This window comes from Gracilinanus agilis, chromosome 2 (genome assembly GCF_016433145.1).
Source record: "Gracilinanus agilis isolate LMUSP501 chromosome 2, AgileGrace, whole genome shotgun sequence".
In the NCBI taxonomy this organism is placed as follows: domain Eukaryota; kingdom Metazoa; phylum Chordata; class Mammalia; order Didelphimorphia; family Didelphidae; genus Gracilinanus; species Gracilinanus agilis.
Window position 1 is genome coordinate 618,368,917 of NC_058131.1, and position 17,263 is coordinate 618,386,179.

The 17,263-nt window shown below is 34.5% G+C and overlaps 1 protein-coding gene across 4 annotated transcripts in view; it reads right to left on the minus strand.

Moving 5' to 3' along the window:
• The window catches only part of SORCS1 (sortilin related VPS10 domain containing receptor 1), a 746,046-nt gene that overhangs the window by 159,809 nt on the left and 568,974 nt on the right, over nt 1-17,263 (minus strand). For all 4 annotated transcript variants that reach the window (XM_044665551.1, XM_044665550.1, XM_044665553.1 and 1 more), the window contains exon 7: nt 684-802. In XM_044665551.1, the coding sequence (XP_044521486.1) occupies nt 684-802 (119 nt within the window). The remainder of the gene's footprint in view (nt 1-683; nt 803-17,263) is intronic.

Below are 17,263 nucleotides of genomic sequence, written 5' to 3' on the forward strand. Positions count from 1 at the left end.
TGCTCTTTGAATCAGGCAGTCTTCCAAATGAAATCCTGACTTCAAAAATGGTTCTCTGAGGTGAGAAACCTGCCTCAATAAATCTCATCTAAATTCTCCTTATCCTAATAATAGCCAGTACCTAACAATAATGGCTGATTGCATTCTCTCTGTGTCTCTATCTTCCCTTCTACCACCTTTAGTTATTTCATAGTCTATTCCTCAGCCTCTGTTTTTTTTTTTCTTAAAGAAAATAGTGTGTGTGTGTGTGTGTGTGTGTGTGTGTGTGTGTGTGTGTGTGTGTTTAAAGAAGAAAGTCTGATTGGTCTGCTGCTCTCCTGATAGCAAGAGACTGACATATCTGCCCATCTCAATGATAATAGGGAGCTGCCAATGGAATACAGGATGAGGAGGTTGATTGGAGATTCAGATCATTCCATGTCTATGCCTGATCCTATGAGCTGTACCCCTGTGACCTCATAGTGATAAGGTCCTCCAAGCACAGTCAGAAGCAGCCAATTAATATTCTGTTGATTTGGAAACTGACATACTAAACTCTGTCCCTTTTATTGAAAATCACAAGCCTTTTATTATTTTTTAAAGTATCTTTCAGTGTGGCCAGGGGGGAAGGGATACATAAGAAAGCTGATGTGTAGAAAGAAAAATTTCTTGGAAACCAATCAATAGAAGTAGATGCTACACACCTGAACAAAAACGTAATCATCCTGAACAATCAGAGAATCAGGGTCAATGTAGCCAGGGAAAGGCTTATTTCTGTTGGCTTCTGTGCAGTTCTGCATCCGGCATGTTAAGTATTGTGAATCTGGAAGGAAAGCAGGGATGAACACAAAGAAAAAGGAAAATATATATACATATATATACATATTACATTGAGAACCAACAGATCTCCATTTCTTGGGTACTTTTCTCATCATGTATCCACCTTCTCCTTCAGCAGTTCTACCCACAGCTCATTACTTCTAATTCTTTTTTCCCCTGGTGTATTGTCACAGTTCTTGGGTCAGAGTAATTATTCCCTTAGTGAGGTGGGGGTGGGGAGAGGCAGAGAAATAGAGACAGAAAGGAAGGTAAAGAACTGGAAAGATAGGAGTACGCAGAAATGGGCAGCTTTTCGTGATTTCAGGATTCCTTCCATGAATGTCTCTTTTCCAGGTTTTGTTTCACTGTTGACTGAACAGGGAAAGAAAAAAAAGAAAAAAAAACCTACATTATTGTTAGATCACTGGCACACTTTCCATAATGACAGTCTGTTGATACCATTTTTCCTCTTCATAATAAAAAGGGAAGAAGACGGAGAAAGAAGATCTTCAAGAACTCTGGCCACATTTTCAAAATGAGGAAACTCGAGATCCTGAGACTCCCTCAGAATTCTGCATTATGTCAGGTACAGCCAGAATGACAACATTTCTACTTTGACAATTCCATTAAATAAAACATTAGGAAACCCTCACCAACACCAGTGCCACATTCCCTTTCCTCACTCCATGGGTACCCCTGGCTTTTTGGAGGGCTTTTAACTGACTTAGATGTATCATCTAATGATATACCACTTCAAACTATATGAAATTCCAAACTTTTCAAAACCAAAGGATAAGGTGGCAATTCCCATTACTAATAGAGACTTTAAAAAATACTTTATTATAGATTTCCTTTCCAAATTCCACTTGCATATACTAGATGAAGGGATTCCTTGCACTCTAGACGTCAGCCACTAGGGGGAAATATACCCATATACTCTACCCAGCCAATTAGAAGCTACTGAAAGACATTTCTGCAGTTGTATCTCCACAGAATGTTTTGTGTGCTTCATCAGTCTTTTACACCCTCACTTACTCACAAGCCTGAGAGGGATAAGTTATCTTCTGATTTAACCATTTAGATGTAGTGAATCTTCTCCTCCGCTTTTTTAAACTCATTCCCATGTTAGGACCCAGAATTTCTCTTCCTTTTACCAAAAGCTTCATTTTTTTTTGAAACCCAATTCAAGACTCAACTCCTAGCAATCGTCCTTTCAAAAATCCCCAAACACTTATGCACTGTACCACATCTGACTCTATCTCTATGCTTTATCCAGTTTTCTAAGTGTATACTGGTCTATGGAGATCTTTCCCATTCTCCAAGGCCTCCAATTATAGACTGTAAACCTCTGTGAAATAGGTCTTACCTCCATGACTTCTTTCCTGATCTCCTCAGTGGGAATTGATTTCTCCCTCTTCTAAATTTTTATAGTACTAACTGTCCTTGTATTTCTCCTATTCACTATTATTTGACTTCATTTTGTAACACAAGCTGGAAATTTCCTTCTAGTTTGCAAGCTTCATATTGGTATAAGTCTTCTCTTTTCATCTTTATATCCCCAGCAGCCTAAAGAATGCTATGCATACATAGGGTAATGAAAAAAATAAGTTAAGTTGAAATAAAATAAATTGAAATGAATCATGGCCATCACCCTGTCAACTAGCCACCCCCTGGTTCTTTCAAAAGGCACCTCTAAATGTGACTTAATGGTCAACCTGTCCTAAATCTGCCTTTTCTAGAATTGATTTTTCCCAATTATATTTATCATTTTTTTCTCTTAAGACTCCTACTTCCACCTCCTCAATGACACCCAAACAATCTATATAATATATAGCAATTTCTCCCCTATCTGGAGCTCAGCTGAGAAATAGGAACAAAGAAAAGGAGGGAAAAAAAAAAAACATCTCTACAGTGGAAATAAGTATCACAAAGTTGATGTACCTTTATCACAGATGAACATTTCAAGTGTCAATTCAGACTATAATCCTTCTTAAATTAGATTAGTTCTTGCTAAATTGCTTATCTGGTGGTAACCAAATCTACTACAGATTAGAAGAAGCAAATTGGAAAGGAGTAAGAGGGCAAACTACAAGAGGCAAAATGAAAAATATTCAGAAGTAACAATTCACAAGCTGACCTTGGTTAAAAGGGAAAGAACAAGTATAAAAACACAATGAAACAACTCAAAAAGCTATGCATTCCAGTATTTAATAATGGAAAAATGGGATTATAGATCTCAGCAGATCCAGAGGCCATCTCTATAAAGAACAGCACTCTCATTACATAGGTTAGAAAATTTATTATCTCTCATTTACAGATGAAGAAACTGAGGAACATGAGGGCTTAAGAGATTTGCCCAGGATCATACAGCCAGTGTCTGAGGCAGGATTTGGATACTCATAGTGATCATGAGAAATCAAGAAAAGGCTAAATTCAGTATAGTAAACTTTGGATAAGAAGTAAAGAAAGGACTTAACACATTTAATAAAGATTTCCATGCAAAATGGCTACTATTCCTATCTGCAGGGTAGGCTCTCCTTATCTATGCATTAGAAAACAGAGTAGACCTTCAATAAAAGCCTGTTAATTAAAAGATTTATCAGAAACCTTAGCTTCCTTTTTCAAGGCTCAGTTCTTTGGCCATTACATTTATGAAGCTTTTCGTCATATTTCTAGTTGTTAATGTCCTTTCCTTCTTCCAATTTTCTACTATTTTCTCAATCTATATAAATGTAGTAACCCTTCTCTTCCTGCCTATGTGCCCTGATTCCCTTCAATGGAGAATCTCAGCCCCTTGAGATTAAGGATTATTTTCATTCTTGTTTCTCTTTCCTTGACAACAAGCACTGTACTTTGTAGTTGGCGGGTGCTTAAAAATACTTGTGGATTTGAGCTAAATGGTTAAATAATTTTCCTGACCCCAAAATTTAATTCCCTGAAATGATTTGCTCCTTGTTGTGGGGTATGGGATTTCATTGAGCAGCTCTTATTAGAAAGGCCCCAGGCTTGGGCCCCATATCCAGTTCTCACTCAATGTGAAGTTCCTAAGTTAGAGGGGAAATGATGGATTCCAAGGGAATAGCTCAACAGCAGCCCCTGTGGCAAAGTGCTCCCAATTTGGTTCCCTTCTCCTCGTAATGGAAATACAAAGTAATTGACCGTACTTCATAATGAGAGACCAATCACTCTTATTTCCCTTGGGGCTCACCATAATAGCATTAAGTATGATGAACTCTTTCCATATTCAATTCCTGTGGATATATGCTGTGATTCCATAGGAAGTGTCTTGTAATTTGGCATTAATTAACGTCAATTAATATATGCAACTGCTAAGCTTCAGAATTAATTTCATTACTTTTCCTGCACAGATGTTTTCCTTGCCATAGGTAATTAGGACATTATGCTTCTCTTTTCAAGCATTCTCACCCTCTACAACAGCTGCTGCTTTGAATAATGTAATAATCAGTTCCCCTTAAAGAAATTTTGCTACATATTGAGGAAGGGGGTAAGACAAAGCCAAGCCAGTTCCTGTTCCCCAATAACCAGTGATCTAACTCGAGACCCAAATATTCCATTATGAATTTTAAAAGACTTCTCCAACATATTCTCATCTTCATTTTCTTCTTCTTTGTATACGTGTGGGGAGAAGGATGGGGGAGTTATACCAATATTAGAAAAGAAATGTTAGGCAAAAATGTTTTATAATATTTGGGGCTTTTTCAGAAGTTTCACCAAAGGCACCCAAATTGCCTAGAAAACTAGAGACAGGAATGAATTTGGAGTAGAGAAAAACACTGAACAAGGGAGTCAGAAACCTGGATTTTGACATAACCTGAGCAATAATGAATACAGGATGAGTTTGGTTGTATACAAGGGCACTAAGGATAACTGATTTCAGCAGCAGTTAGTTGTTTTAGTTTTTTTCTGGTATATCATTCCAATATCATGTTAACTTTAATCACAGAGGCTCATTCACAGAGTTCTTGATTGCCCACCAGCTGAGACAGGATTCTATTTTCATGGCATACTCCCAGACAAACTATAATGCACCATTATGGTAGGTACAGACATACACTGGAGCCAACTTAAACAGCTCTTCAAAGGGTCGATTGTTAAATTTTCAGTGTGAATATTTACACAAGAGAAATGGGCAGACACCACAAACCAGGGGTTGATTTATTGTCCTGTTGATTGACTATATAATTTAAACTTAATAGTGCATCAGAGATAAATATGCTTTTGTTTTCAAAAGCCAATAGTTAAACATTTAGGAGGATACCAATGGGAGGGACTGCACAGGACTCCATCTAATAACAGTAATAACTATCCATTCTCCTTGGATTCCAACTCAAGACACAAATGAATCTGCTTCAAGTGCAAGAATTTCTGATTAAGACTTTGGTCCCAGCTTTTCTATTAATTAGCTCTATGAAGCCCATCATGAATCTTCCTTGTTTCTTCCTCTATAAAATGACGAAGTTGGAGATTCTAAATGATTCTCCAGGTCTTTTTCAGATATAAAATTCTATGCTTATGGAAACTCCCTTTTTTGTTGTTGTCGTCATTGTAAGTAACGTATGTAAAGCTTTCCAAGACATACTCATTTAGAAAGCAGAGGCACAGAGAAGCTCAAGAGGGAGATCACTTACGAAACTTCTCTGCTTTAAATAAATAAAAACATCAATAGAGACCAATGCATGAGAGTACAAAAAAGGCCCAGAATTTCTTTAGTCTTATATTTGGTGGGTATATCAGACAAGTATCTGACACAAAGTGCTATTTAAATGTTAGGCATTATTATTAATCAATAAGAATTTATTAATCAATAAATCTATGTTAAATATATGCCAAATAAGGGAGCAAACAAAGGAAAAAGGGAATCAGTATTTGCTTTCAAGAAGTAAAAGCCTCAAATTTCATATTTGGCCGAGAAAGGGAAAAGAGATATATATGATGACAGTGAGCAGGGATGGCAACATATGGATTTTTTTTTTCAAAAATTGGGAGAATTGGAAGTTTTTACTAATTGTAGGGCAGGAGCAAAGAGAGAGTGAGAGAGAAAGACAGGGACAGAGAAACCATGAGAGCAACACAAAGTAAGAGACAATGAGAGACAGAAATAGAGAGAAGGGAAAAGGATAGACAAAAACAAAAATGGTAGAGGGAGGAAGCTAGAAACAGAGAAAGAGAGAGTGGGAGAGAAAGAGACAGAAAGAGAGAAAGGAGAAAAGGAGAGTGAGAGTAGGTTACAGGGAGGTAATCTGCTAGAAATGATGAAGAGGATGAGATCAAGATATATAAAACATCATTAGTGCATGTTTCAGTTAATTAATATAACATTTTATGTTTAAAATAATCAAATATATTATATGCAACACGTATATTTTTTAAAAAATATAGCCCCTCTGAGTATCTACTTATCAAACTTATTTTCTAATTTACAGTGATTACAATAAATATTTTCAATTTTAAAATATATGTAAGACGGATATGGAAAGAAGAAGAGATAGAAAGGAAAAAGGAGAAATAAAGACAGGTGGAGAAACAGAATATGCATATGTATATGTATATTTAACATGTACAAATGTACAAACAATAGACCCACTGGTTTATTGGAAACAGCACACATCATATCATGAGAATCAACTTTTAAAATTTTAAACATTTATGCCTGAGAAATTGTTCAAATGCTACAAATTGGGGCTTGAATTATTGTTTTCTTGATTGCTCAGACTTAAGAAAATAATTGAGTGAATGAAAAGTAAACTAAAAGTGTATTGTGCATGTTTATGTATATACATGTAGGGAAATACATATGTGTGCTGATTGTCAAATATTTGCAATCATACCAATGTGTAAATATATAAACACATGTCCTTTATAGACTGCAACATGGAACATAGACATATACCCGACATATACCTCTACACATATTTCTACACCTTGATAAATATGGAGGTAAATGCTTAATATATATATATATATATATATATATATATATATATATATAAAATATGTGTGCGTATAAAATGACTGATAAATAACATAGCCAGAAGACACTCTACCAAAAGGCAATGCAATAATCCAAGTGGGAGAGGACGAAATCCTGAGCTACAGTGATGGCCATATGAGCAGAGAAAGGGGGCATATGCTAGAAATGTTTCCGAGGTAGATTGACAAAACATAGCAATTAATGAGATATATAGCAGGGAGGGATTGATTCTCTGACTCTTTTTTATTAGTATATATTAAGAGTGACATGATTTTTTTTCCATTTTTGCTGGGTATTTGTACATGTATATACAACATAAGTTGGTAACCAATTCTTGGTGAGGGAGAACTGAAACATAACATAGCTATCATATTTGGCCTTAGTGGGATACATAGTCTTTAAGTTTCATACAAATTAACTGATCACTAGAGTTGGAAGGGACCTTAAAGACTATATATCCCTATGTCTTCCTCCTCACTCTAAGATAAAGTGACAAGGGTCTTCAAATAAAAACCAGAATAACATCAAACGATACCACAGAATGCCCCCTCCTATCTGTCTCTTTCCCAACTCTATTATTTCTGCTAGAAAATTGACAATAAATCACAAATATTTTAATTCCAACTGGAAATTAGGCTGAAAATTCAAATATTCCTAGGGTCACTAAAAGAACATAGTAGTAAGGGGCTGTTGGATGATATTAGAGAACAGGCCGTGATTAGAAGAGAAAGAGAAGATAATGCAAGAAAATGCAGGTGAAGAATTCTTAAGTTGGTGGGGAAAGTAAAAAGGAAAAGGACATGCAAGGGAATAAAAATTAAAAAAGCTGGAGACAACAAAGCAAAACTTGTCAAATTAACAATTTTTCAAAGGGACAGTCATGTGGGCACAATCTATACTAATAAAAGTTAAGTGCAATAAGTGGTTTGTTAGTGATTTGTCCTGTACTGTTTTTCTTTTCTCCACACACACACATTGTGAAAATGAGCACATGCAGGCCCTGAAAGATGAGAATGAAAGAGTTGCTGAACAGGAAATTTGCTTATGTAGTTTTCTACTCCATACTGCCTAGTCAGATCAGCAAAAGCTTTAAACTGTATTGTTAAAAAATCTGAACTATGCCATATCCTCTTTCCAAATCCTATATTTATAATATTTGTTTTGGGAGACAGGAAAAGAAGAGATAGTGGTAAGGCATGGGAGCATTTAATGCAGCCAACAAGTCTCAACCAAGAATGAGAAGTCTGTGGTTCTAATCTACTCATGTGTCCTTGATGAAATGAATTAACCTCAGAGGCCCTCAATTTTCTCCATTCTAACACTAGAAGTTGGACTAAATGATCTGTGATACCTTCCAGCACTAAATCTTAAAATCCTTTCAGGTTGAGGATTCTCCTATTGCCCCTTTTCCCTTTGAGATCCAGGAAACTATGACCATGGAAGAATTGGTTAAAGAACCTGAGTGGAAAAGAGGAGGTGGAAGAGATGGGAAGGGGACTGGTGGACTGACTGAAGCAGAATTAGTCTCTCATTGTATTTGAAGGACTATCATATAGAATGTTTTAGAGTTTTCCTGTTTTGACACAGAAGGCAAAACCCTGAGTGATAGAAAGGAATCACTGAGGTACCATCTCCTACCTATCCAAATGGTTAAAATAACAGAAAAGGAAAATGACAAATGTTGGAGGGGGTGTAGAAAAATTAGGATATTAATGCCTTGTTGGTGTAGTTTCTAACTTATACAAACATTCTGGAGTACCATTTTGAACTCAGCCTAAATGGCTTTAAAACTGTGCAAAGAAGACAAAAATTAAAAGAAAAATGAATGGTATACAATCAAAACTCCAAACTGACCTACTTAAATAAGCTATTTACCCCCAGAATATTGGAAAGGGATGTATGAGAGTACATTGACACAGATTCTGGCACATTCACAAGGACATTTAACCTATATAAACTAGTTACCAAAATGAGGAGACCAAAAGAGTCCCCAGGCCATCTAGTCATTAATTGATTTACTTGTCAACTATCTGTCAACATGCCTTTGGCCCAGTAATATCACTACTGTGTCTGAGATAAAAAAAGGAAAAGGGCCTAAATCTACAAAAATATTGATAGGAGTTCTTTTTCTGATGTTCTTTCTTTTTGCAAAGAATTGCAAAATGGGAGCATACTGTTCAATCAGGGAACAGCTGAACGAGTTGTGGTATATGATTGTGATAGAACACAACTGTGCTATACAAAGTTATAAATAAGAAGGGAATTACAGAGAAGTTAAATTTATAAGAATACAAATAATTATCTAATTGATACATAGTCAAAGGATATGAATAGGCAGTTTTCAGATGGAGAAATCAAAGCTATATATAATCACATGAAAAAATACTCTAAATTCCTTTTTTTTTCCCTAAACTACTTTTGATTAGAGAAATACACATTAAAACAACTCTGAGCTACCACTTCACATTTATCAGATTGGTTAATATGTCAGAAAAGGAAATTGACTGTATGTGCTGCCTTATGCAGGGTGGGTGGATGTAATAAGACCCATATATTTTAGTCCCTGGATATTAAGTACTTTGCAGTCTACTTAGTGCAAATGCTGCAGAGTTAGCTGGGTAGAATAGTAGATAGAGCACTAGACCTATAGTCAGGAAGATCTGAATTCAAATATAATCTCAGAATCTGACTAGTTGTGGGATTGTAGGCAAATTGCCTAACCTCTGTCTGCCTCAATTTCCTCATCTACAAAATGGGGCTAATGAAAGCAACTACTTCCCTAGGTTGTTGCCAGGATGAAATAAGATGTCTACAAAGCACTTTGCAAGTCTTTAACTAGTTTAATAAAATTTTAGCTATGATGAATATATTATTATTTGAGAAGTAGGATAGTATCCAACATAGAGCTGATCTTAGGGAACAGGTGGATACAGCAAGTGGGAAAATCTCCTGGGACTTGATTCCTTTTCCTATGGAATTTATAACTGGAGAAAAAAGAAAAATAATTATAAAATGAAAGAATTCCATTTCTTTCCAGGAACCATCTTAGCCTCCTATTTATTAAACTCTCAAATCACAACTATATTTATATCTATTAATTCCTTCTCCCCAATCTTTTAATCAACATCAAATTATATAATCACAGTTCTTACAAAGAAATTTCCCATAGACATCAGAATGATTGCATTCAATTTTGATGAATGGTGTTGAAGTAGGAGTTGAGATGGGGGAGTTAAGGTGAAAGAGTATGTTGTTTTCAATGTGAATGGAATATCACTAAAGAGAAATATCATTTTTCACTGATATAGTCATGAATTCTCACCCTGGAACAATCTCTGCCCCTGTGACTCCCTTCATTTTTGGAGGAGTTACTCCCAGAACCTCCATTTGAGGAAGGGGCCCAGTCTAGTTATTCCTCTCCCAGATCTGCTTCTGATTCCTTCTCTGGACTTCACTACTATGAACCCTTTCAGGCACTTTATTCCCTTTTTAACCTCTTCTGCCTTTTTTTCAGGACCTTTTTATGTATTGTCCTTCTCCCCAACCCTCTTTCCTATTAAAATGTAAGTTCCTCTGAGGGCTAGAACTATCTTTCTATTTGCTTGTACATGAATCTTGGGGCTTATTTAACACAGTGCCTGACACACAGTAAGCTTTTAATAAATCTTTGTTGGCTGACTGACTGAAGGATATAAAAATGATTTTGGGGTCCTTAAAGGCTGATAAGTTAAAGAAACTTTTTTTGAGTATCCCAAACTATGTGAATAGCAAAATTATGAGGGCTGAGGTTACTATTATATCTTCTCAGCACTTTGGCAATTCTGTTCCCATACAAATGAAGGAGCACATGTTTACCATGACAGATGGGAAATATCCTGAATAGGTGAAAAAAGTGTGTGATGTTTTCTGACTTCTCCCTCCTTGTACACTTGGGGGTGTGAGGAAGAGTGAGAAAACAACTTCTTTCATTAGGACTGGTTTGTGGGATTTACTTTTTCAAGTACAGTTTTTTGACTAAGAACTTCTAATGTAAGCGGCAATAAAACCACAGGGTATAAACTTCCCTTTTGAAGGGCTGGTCCAATGAATCTTAGCAAGTGAAAGATCAGCAGCAGGGAAGGTTAGGGAAGATTATTCAACTCAAGTAAAACTACATGGAGATGAGTAATTGTCTCCTATGATTCTGTAGCAATAATTGGCACCAGAGCTCAAACACTGATCTACTGGGCTCCTGAATGGAGAGAAAGAATGAAGGAAAAAAATGATAACAGTCAAGCTTTGTAGGTAGGATTCTTGTATCCTAGATATATGTATATGAGTATATGCATATACATGTTAACCTTTACTTAGGCATATTTATAATTAGTGGCATTGTACACTCACATATATGCACATACCTTCATATTACAAATTTTAGATCACATTTATTACTTCCTTTCCCGCCCCCCATCACCCAGAGAATAGGGCATTTTTACAGTTCTCATTTGTCAGTTTTCCTTCGGATAAACACAGGGCCCAAAAGCGAATGTCACTTCCAATAAATATGATCAAAATCTTCTAATAATACTGCCCATGATGGATTATATCTGAGATTGCTCTTTTCAGTATGCCTCCCTAGGCAGACAGAGAGTACAAGTAAAAGCAGCATCTCTGTCACAATGGCAACCTGCAAGACACCCTGATTTCAAAGGACACTGAGCACAGCAATAACTCTGTCTGGCCACAGACCATCACATCATCCCAGGGTGTGGGTGAGTGGAGAGGGGTAGGATATTCTCCAAATCTCCTAAAATTTAGGAGCTACAATATAAACTAAAATTAATCATAATTCTTAAATTAAAGAATGGGGGCATTTATAACCAAGACAAAGAATTCTGAAGAGCAAAACCTAAGAAAGGATCACATATTGTGTAAGAGATTAAGTAGATATTATAGTAAGATATTTTTTCCTTAGTCTAATTTCTGTTTTCTGGCAGCAACAACTCTGTAAAGGTTGGGTTTTTATTAAGCAGTCATGATAAAAACTGCCGCACTATGGCCACGTATAAAGACAAAGTATTACCTTGTCATATAACCAATACTGTATGATTTCATATTGAAATAATTTGCTACATAAATCAATGTTTCCTGCTCCAGCCCCTAATATTTAGAGACTTTCTTGGATGGAGAAATAATGAAGAGTAAATATTTATCAAGAAACTGGGGGGCAGGAAGAGGCAATAAAAATATATTGATATTCTAGCAGCAACTAGTCAGCCCAGAGTTTGATTTTGAAAAATACTTTGACAAATTCTGCCAACTATATCTACTAACACCTTCCTACTCTGACATATCTACTCTCTCCCTCCCTTCTGACTTTTTGCTGTCTCTCTTTTTCCTTCATCTGGAGGCAGTAAGTGAACTGCTTCCTAGAGGGGAGTAATAGATATTTGGAAAGGATGAAATTATCTTTATTCTTTTTTTACAAAATATTGGTCATGTATTGTGCTCAGATTCAATTCAATTCAACAATTGTTTATTAAATACCTACTAGATTCCATACTTCAATTGATGGATAATTTTGAGGGTTCTGGGTTTATTTTGACAGGGTTACCTTTTTAAATTAAATCCCGTTATTGGATTTCTATCCATGGTTAGTTTCTGAAGATGCTACCTTTGCAGAAAATAAATGCAATTGGAAGTACTATCTTTCATCCCTGGTACAATCTGAGCAAGTAGAGATAGTCATACATTAACAATATTTATGCCAGAGGAGAAAAGAATATGACTGGGGTGAGAAGGCACTGCATGCAGATCATTAGGAGGGAGGGACCTATGTCCTTGGACCACTTCAATTTATGTATTATAAGTCAGAAGACTCAGAATAGAAAGTCTTGACATTCTAGAAACTCCAGAAGTACTTTCTTCAGCAGGTAGTGGAGAACTAGGGAAGATGGAAATTCACTCCTGATCCCCTAAATTTAAAATAAGTCAAAGGAACACAAAAATAGAAAACAGGAAGCATATGGATAACCTTATGGTTGTTTCCATAGGCATATCCATGATAAAAGGCTCTGTACATTCAAATTTTTGCATATACCTTTGTATTGCATATTTTAAATAAGATCTTACTGCCTTTTCCCCCCTAGCACTGGACATTTTAACTATTCTCCTTTATCAGTTTGCCTTTGGATAAACACAGGGAACAATTACTGAATGTCACTTCAAAGGGATATATATATATATACATATATATATATATATATGTATATGTATACATATGAATAGAGGAAAAATAAGAACGTTATCTAGAATTTTAAAATAAAGACAACTAAATACTTGATTAAATCCATAGTTGATTACTAGGAAAAAAAAGATTGAAAATTAAAAGTATAAGGTGTTAAAGTTTCAGAAATTCAATGGCAAAGAGCAAATTTTGCAAGCAGCCAAAAGGAATGGAATCATCTATTTGGGAATCTCAATTTGAATGATCCAGGATAGACTACTACCCTCACAAAGGAGAGAATATGCTCTAATAAGCAACGTAGTTCAATATTCAATCCCAAATAGCATATAAAGGAAGTCTAACCCTGATAATCAATGTACAATTATGGAGATTCCATAAAAGACAGGCATTTCAGGCACTCATGTAAAACAATAAAAAAGAAGTGATCAAAAAACAACTTGCAAAAAAATCCAACAAAAGGCTTCAAGGAAATTTAAGTACAATTATTAAAGAAAAGGCTATAAAGTGAAACATTTTGCATGTTCCTATGGTAATATTTAGAAAAAATATTAAGTAGTTTGAAGAGTAAAGAAGAAAAGATAGATCATCAAAGGAACAAAAATATAAGAGTCCAAATATTTTAAGAAATCTTGAAGAGTCAGGGAAAAAACTAGGAAGAAGAATGAAATTAATATCAGTAGACTAAATTCCATATTTCCTAACAATTTATGTTTTATGGTGGTGAATAATACAGTGGAAAGTAATTTAGTCAGAGAAAGAAGGTAACAAGAGACAGTGTGCTGGTGAGCAGTGAAGGGATAATAATTTAAACAATATGGGTAATCAGGAAACCAAAGAAAAATGGAATCAGAGTAATATGGTAGAGGGTTGAAGGTTGAGGCTAGAGATAGGTCTCATCTCAAAAAGAAAAATTAAAGGGGGGTAATTAAATAATATTTTCATTGCGAGAAAAGGTATATTCTTTGATGAGAGACAGGGGCCTGAAAATTAAAGAGAAAGGATACTATATTAGATAACTTCTCTGAGCAAAAGCTAAGCTTCCAGCATTATATCACATCTGAAGAAAAGGTAAAATCAGACCCTGTGTTAGGTAGCAGATAGTTTGGAAGGGAAACCACAGTTACAAAGGTAGACTATATTAGCTGTAGGAACAGGGAGGTACCATGCTTAGGGCAAGAGGTAGCACCTGGTATCATTACTCAATTCATAAAATGAATCTCACTACATAACATTATTTCTTTCATTAATGATTATTTCTAGGATTGAGGTCTTGCAGAAGTCCTCATTTAAAATACAAAGGAAAATGAAATAAATAGTTATAATCTCTAATTGTATTAGTATAGAGCTAATGGAGAAGTAAAGAGGAACGCTAAGAAATTTATATCTCATAAGGAAGGAAGGAGAGAGAGAGAGAGAGAGAGAGAGAGAGAGAGAGAGAGAGAGAGAGAGAGAGAGAGAAAGAGAGAGAGAGCTCATGCATAAGATAGGTACATGAAACAGTATAAAGGATATGAGTCATATAGGAGAAAAAAATCACAACTGAGTAGAAAGAGATATATGAATGAAGTAGAAGATAAAGTAAATGAAAATGCAATAGTAAACATGTCACATAAGATGTTTACTTCAGGTGAGGCAGGAATTGTGACCTATGCATTTTCCAGGTTGGAGAAAAGGAAGAGTCAGAAGATAGTGAACACATAGAAAGAAGGAAGGAGTAAAGGAGGGAGGAAGAGGAAGGGAGGAGGACCTAAATCAATTTAAGGAATTTAGGATAGGGATAAACAGCAGTAGGGAGAAAAGGAAAAAGGGAGAGTAGACATAGATTAACAAATTAATATAAGACAAACTCATTTCTGAGACATAGTATTGACTTACATGACTAAAAGGGTAAAGAAATACACACACACACACACACATACAAGAAGTAACTGGAGGAAAATATACACCTCACAATAGTAACTTTAGATGTGAAAGGATTAAAATTCAATGAAAACAATTACAAAATAGATAAAAATAGAAACCAATAATTTTCTATATGTAAGAAATATAGCTTTTAAAAGAGACACATGGATTTAAAAATGAAAGGCTGGTACAAAATGTATTATGCATCAAGTTATAGCAAAAAAAGCAGAAGTTATAACATTATCAGACAAACAAAAAAACAAAATGCTGGTGTCATTAGAGATAAAGAGAAACTACAATAAACTAAAAGGTAACAGAGACAATGAAATATCTATTGAATAAATATACACTAAATGTTATAGTATTTCAACTCATAAAAAAGATGCCTGGCAAAAATATATCTAAAATAACAATTATGTAAAATTTAATATATATTTCTTAGAGCTGGATAATATTACAAAAAGATAAACAAAAGGGAAAATATATATAAATTCACACATGGAAAATTAGGTTGGAAAGATTTGTGTGATTTTTCTGAACTACTTAATAGAACTGCCAAGGGGCTACTTTATAGAGGTAGAAAAAAATAAAAAATGCATTTTAGGGAATTTTTTAAAAATACTTATTCCTCAAAATAACATGGTACCTTTACAAAAATAGACCATAAGTTATGTTCCAATGAAGTAATAAATGTAAAAATGCCTTTTTTTATTTTCCCAGAATTTAGCACAGTGCCTAGCACAAAAGAGATGTCTAATGAATGCTTGATAACTTGAAATATTAAACACATCTTCTACAGACCAAAACACAATAAAAATAATTAACAAATAGAAAACAAGCAATAGTACATACATAAAAGGAGACTTAATAATGACATTCTGAAAAGTGACTAGAACAAAGAATAAATCATTGGAACAATTAAGGACTTTGGGAAATGTGGAAAGATAAGTATACTAGAACATTGTTGATGGAGCTAAGCACAGTTTTAAAAAAATTTGAAATTATTAAATTGAAGTGACTAAATTATTCATAACTTTTTTCCTGACATTGTACTGTGAGGATTATGCCCGAAAGGAGGTCATTGATTTAAGAAAAGGTCCCAACATACACCAAAATATTTATAGCAGCATGATAGTAAAGAATTGGAAACAAAGTAAAAACCCACTGAGTAGGGAATGGCTAAATAAAATATGATCCATTGATAGAAAGGAATGTTACTGTAATCTAAGAAATGACACGCAGAAAGTGTTTTGTTGTAAGATGAAAAGTGAAGTAAACAGAGTGAAGAAAACAATATAGGATCCAAAACAATGTGAATAGGAAGAATTATCACAAAATAATCAAAAGATGGTGCAGAAAAATTACATAGGACAGGAATGTCTCTAAAAAGGGAACACACCCCAAATCTTGGTAGAGGGGAGTAATCCAGGGATATGATGCATTACACATATTTTCAGATTTTTTATTCCAGTCTTGCTATTTTTTCTCTTCTTTGTATCTTGAGAAATATTATTTATTATACATGGGATGGCTCTTTCGGAAGGGAGAAAAGGAGGCATAATGGGAGTAAATGTCTTATTAAAAGCAAATTATTTAGATAAAAATCTATTTTTAAAAGAACTATATGCAATAGAAGGATAATGAGCAAATATACCAAAATGTTGGAGTTGTAGCCAGATAATCACTCAGAGGAAAAAACATATTTCTTAAAACATGCATTAACAAAATAGAAAAAGAGTGAATTAATGACCTGAGAATACAATTTTAAAGCCATAGAATAAACATATTAAAAATACACAGAAAAAGAAAACTTAAAAGTTAGAGGAATTGAAATAATAGAAGTAAAAATATTATAGAACAGATAAAAATGATTAATTAAAACATTCTGTATGCTTTTAACTAATCTGATAAATAACGAAGTAAAATAAGAGTATCAAAATCAAAATATGAACAAGATTAATTTGGAAAGAAAACCCAGAAAAGGAATAAAAGGTTACCCAGATATGTGTGTGTGTATGTGTGTGTGTGTGTGTGTGTGTGTGTGTGTGTGTGTACTAGTAAGACAGACGATTTGAAGGAAATAAATGATTATCTATAAAAATAAAAATACAAATTACTCAAAATAACAAAACATGAAATTCTAATCTTCATCAGCTTCATCCCATAAAATGAAAATCTAAGCATCATAAAGCAACTATCAAAGGAGGAAAAAATTGCCTTTGGTACAGATGGTTTTCAGAGATAAAATATGTCAAATGTTTAAAGAGAAATTTGTAACTATATAATTTTTTTTCTCTAAATCAAAACATTCAAAAACTGCTTTTATTAGAAAAATTTAGCCCTAA